Here is a 4387-nt window from a genome sequence, read left to right as displayed (position 1 = left end):
GATTAAAGACCTTGATTAATACCTATATATATATATATATATATATAGTTAAAAACAACAAATTAGCAAAAGGGTTAACTCAAAATAGGCAAAAAGAGATGGGTATAGCAAGATTGAGAATATGAATATGGATGATCGAGGAGGGCAACATGGTGAATGTGTGTTACGGTTGGTAAGGAAGTAGAGCGGTACTATAATTATATATAGGTGCAGAAGAGATGGGCGAAAATGCAAAGGAAAAATTTATTGACATGGCAATGCAAAGTACAAAAGGGAAAGCCCATAGCTCATACTCTTTCTTGGATGGAAGGATAAAAAAGTAAAATCCTTATCGACCCCTAGTCGGCTGTGCCAGCTGCCTGTGTAAATAGTTTACTGCTAGTGTGTGAATTGTGTGTGTTTGTGTGTGAGAGAGAGAGAGAGAGAGAGACCTTGAGGGAGACTCATGTACCCTATTAGGGTCACCATTTTCTCTCTCTTTATTAATTCTCTTTCTCCCACTATATATATATATATATATATTTATATATGCATCATGTATAAGCATCATGAAGACATGCATGATGATGATGAAGAAAATGGACTTAAAAAAAAAAAGACAAAAGAAAGCAAGCAGTGTTGCGATCGTGTGGATGGGACATTCATAAATAAAGCCTCGCCTCACTTGCATTTTATTCATCCTATATTAACCTCAGCTCTTCTTTCTTCACTACTCACTCACCCACTTCATTTTAACATTATTCACTCTAAACAACAAAACTCATTCTCTCTCTCTCTCTCTCTCTCGTTCTCTTATGTACGTGCTTAAACCGCGTAGCTACTGAGAAGTCCAAAACCAGCTTAACTAGCTAAAATTTATAGTAACACTACTACTATTACACTATTTTCAACGGAGTCAAGTAATGGGTGAGTGTGAGCCGGTTAACTCGGAGTACGAGTCAAGTACCAACTCATCCTCATCCCCATCCACTCGTACTCCGTCGACGTCATCATCATCATCTGGGTTAGCTCAGGCTCAGAACCCGTCAGAGGATAATGAAATGGGTTCACCTGATCCGGACCCAGACCCGAAAGGGGAAAAGAAACGAGCCAGAGACAGTAGCAAGCACCCGGTTTACAGAGGGGTCCGAATGAGAACATGGGGCAAATGGGTGTCCGAAATCCGAGAGCCCAGGAAGAAAAATCGGATCTGGCTTGGAACATTCTCGACCCCAGAAATGGCAGCCCGGGCCCACGACGTAGCAGCGTTGAGCATCAAGGGAAACTCGGCCATCCTTAACTTCCCCGAACTAGCCGGGTCACTGCCCCGACCCGCTTCCAACTCGCCCCGAGATGTCCAAGCCGCTGCTTCCAAAGCGGCTTCTATGGTCGACTTCGACATTCCCAAAACGAAAACGACGTCGTCGTCATCGTCATCGTCCACGTCATCAACGAGTGACGTGTCGACACCAGAAGAGCTGAGCGAGATAGTAGAGTTGCCGAGCCTGGGGACGTGTTACGACTACGAGCTGAGTAACGATTTCGTGTTTATTGACTCAGTGGATGGATGGGTGTACCCTCCACCGTGGTACCACAGCCACAGCCACAGCAGCAGCATTGATGAATGCGGTGGGTATTTTAGGGATCAAATAACTGAGACTGTGATTCCGAGTACCTTCGACTTCGAGGCTTTATTGTGGGAATATTAAAATGACTATAACCATAATAATACCCATTTCATTGCTCTTTTTTGAAGTAGCTCTATTTTTTGTGTGTGAGAGAACACTCCTTTTTTATTTTGTCTGTTTTTATTTACTGGTACTAGTATTTTACTATATTATCAATGTAAGCCCCTTTCTCAATTTTTTTTTTCTTAAATTTCCTTTGACAGGCTAGAGCTAAATATCTAGATACGTTTCTTGCTCCTCAAGTTGTTACATCTTTTACCAGTAGTTTTGTTTGTTCTTTGCTTTCCAAAGCCCTTTTTTTTTTTTTTTTTTTTTGGGTCTGTGAGTCTCTGGACTGTTCCCTCTCTTCAATGGTCCATATACATTAAAAACCGTGCCTCCTTCTCTCTGTCTTTATCAGTTTTTTTTAGCTGCTCTAGATTACTCAAGTCTTTTTTAACTTTTCGAATAAAGAAAACAGTATAGAGCTTATTAAATTTTGCAACTTTTCTTTTCAGTGACATTAAAAGGGCTGAAGTTCATAAATTGGTCAAGTCTCTATGTATGATCATATGTCTAATAGCTCTTTTTTTTTTAGCAATCAAGAATCAAAATTGAAGCCACTAATGCATATCTTTCTTTGGAGCCTAGCCAGTGAAAGAAATGGGGTATTCAATTTTTAAAGACATTCGAAATTGGTTAAGGTCCACCCCCCCCCCCCTCACTCTCTCTTAACAAATTCTTTGATATATGACCAAAGAGCTAATAGGTCTTCTTCTGCAACAATCAATAGTCAAAATTGAAGCGCATAAGTCTTTCTTTGGAGCCTAGCTAATGAATTGGGTAATTGGGGGCTTCGATTTTTAATTTTAAGCCGTTATTATAAATAAATTAAAAAAAACACCCTTAAATCGGGGAATTGTTTTAGTCATTGTAACATGGTTATTGCACTCTTGGCGTTTATTTCTTTATTTCTTCTATGATTAAGACGCAACGGGTTAATATAACAATTTTGAGCAGTGCAAGAACTGATTGAACTAGTAACAATTCCCAAATTTCCTATTTTTATAACCCAGTTGCACACGGTCTGTGAACCCTGTTCATCTCAACTGATTAAACTTTACTGTAAATAATTTACCGGGATGTGAACTTGGCTCTTTTCAATAAGTGTGTGCTTGGAAATATTTAAAAGTGGTTGTAAGCTTATTCCAAATGTTCCTCCAACCAAATTTGGAGCTTGTAAAAGTGATGTAAAATAATTTGCACACCCAAAAAAAAAAAAAGAAAAAAAAAAGAAAAGTATAACCAAATAATAATAAGGAATTAAGTGAGTATCATTCATTAAAAGAATTGTCAAATATTCGTTATAAAATATATATGTTTCTAAATGTACTGCTATTGCACGAAAGATTCCTTCTCATATTATACAAGTTGGATTAGAAAAAGAATCAAGATCGGATCATAAATATGTACAAGACTTAAAAAAGAATGAAGAAGAAATAGGGCGTTTTGTTAGTTGTGTTATTATGCAAGGTTCCCTTGTTTGTTAGAGGGACTCCTACCACCATTGATAGTTGTGTTTCAACTACTACCTTATTCGCATCATGATTAGTACTGTCTTCGTATATATATATATATATATTTTTTTTTTTTAATTAGATTTTGGAGACTGAAAAATATCTTCTTATTTTTGGACATATAAATTATAGTCAGTATTATATACTTGAATGTCATAAGTTTAGCCTGTTATATATGAAAGATTTCATATGCATTTATAATAGTTTAAAATGGCTGAGTTTATATTAAGAGATAATTAAAGGAAGACAACCCTTAGAGAACAGTGGACGAATTAATAATAGGACTCACAAAATCCAACTTTAATATATTTATTCTTTTGCATTTAAAGTTGGTGTGTGTTTGTTTCTCACTTTCTCCACACACACACACACACAAAAAAAAAAAAAAAAATTTGGCCATTATCAAAATTGGAAAACCTGTCCGAATATGTTGGAGTGATGGTATAATTTAGGCCCTGCTGCATAAAGACTAAAAAATATACATACCACAAGCTTAACTAAATTAAGTTAATAAGAAAGTCACCTTATCCTGTAGGTTTAGATGTAACTTTTTTACTGATAGTTTATTTGTAAAAGTTAATTAAAATCTAACTATTAACAAAAAGGCTTCAAAAGGCTATATAAAAACAAATAAGCTAAAAAAAAGGTAAGTCAAACTTACAGGAGGCATATTACTTTGGCTGGGACAATTAAAATTACTAGACACGACCAATCCAACAAGAAATAAAGCTGTTAAACTTATTTGAAGTAGACAAAAAATTAGGCAAGAAAAGACTTTGGAAATTTTTTAAATTGAAAAAATTACACACACACACACACATATATATATATATATATATATATATATATATATATTTTGCTAGAAAGAGCAATAAGTTCATGGCGAATTTAGATTTTATATTAAACTTTTAAATTTATTTATTTGTGTACAAATTTTTTAAGCCATTTTTTTTAGTTATTACTATTTCGTTGTTATCTTTGACAAAAAGCTAATCAAAATGCATGTCATGTAACACAAAGTTTTTCATAATTATTTATGATATAACATATTATAATTCATGCATATAAAAAAAATATATTAATGATAAATTTTTATAAAAATGACAGTACAATTGTTATTGTTATAATAAATTGTGGAAATAATATCATATTTTTAATTGGGTT

At 34.6% G+C, this 4387-nt stretch overlaps 1 protein-coding gene across 1 annotated transcript; it reads left to right on the top strand.

Annotated features, from left to right (window-relative positions):
* Positions 1-681: 681 nt before the first annotated feature.
* LOC115977918 (ethylene-responsive transcription factor TINY-like) lies at positions 682-1758 on the top strand. Its single transcript, XM_031099948.1, has one exon. It carries the CDS (start codon positions 903-905, stop codon positions 1686-1688), a length of 786 nt encoding a protein of 261 aa, XP_030955808.1. The 5' UTR covers positions 682-902; the 3' UTR covers positions 1689-1758.
* The last annotated feature ends 2629 nt before the right edge of the window (positions 1759-4387 follow it).

Source organism: Quercus lobata, chromosome 2 (genome assembly GCF_001633185.2).
Source record: "Quercus lobata isolate SW786 chromosome 2, ValleyOak3.0 Primary Assembly, whole genome shotgun sequence".
Classification (NCBI taxonomy): domain Eukaryota; kingdom Viridiplantae; phylum Streptophyta; class Magnoliopsida; order Fagales; family Fagaceae; genus Quercus; species Quercus lobata.
The sequence above is the reverse complement of the archived record's forward strand: the minus strand, read 5'-3'. Positions and strand labels throughout refer to the sequence as shown.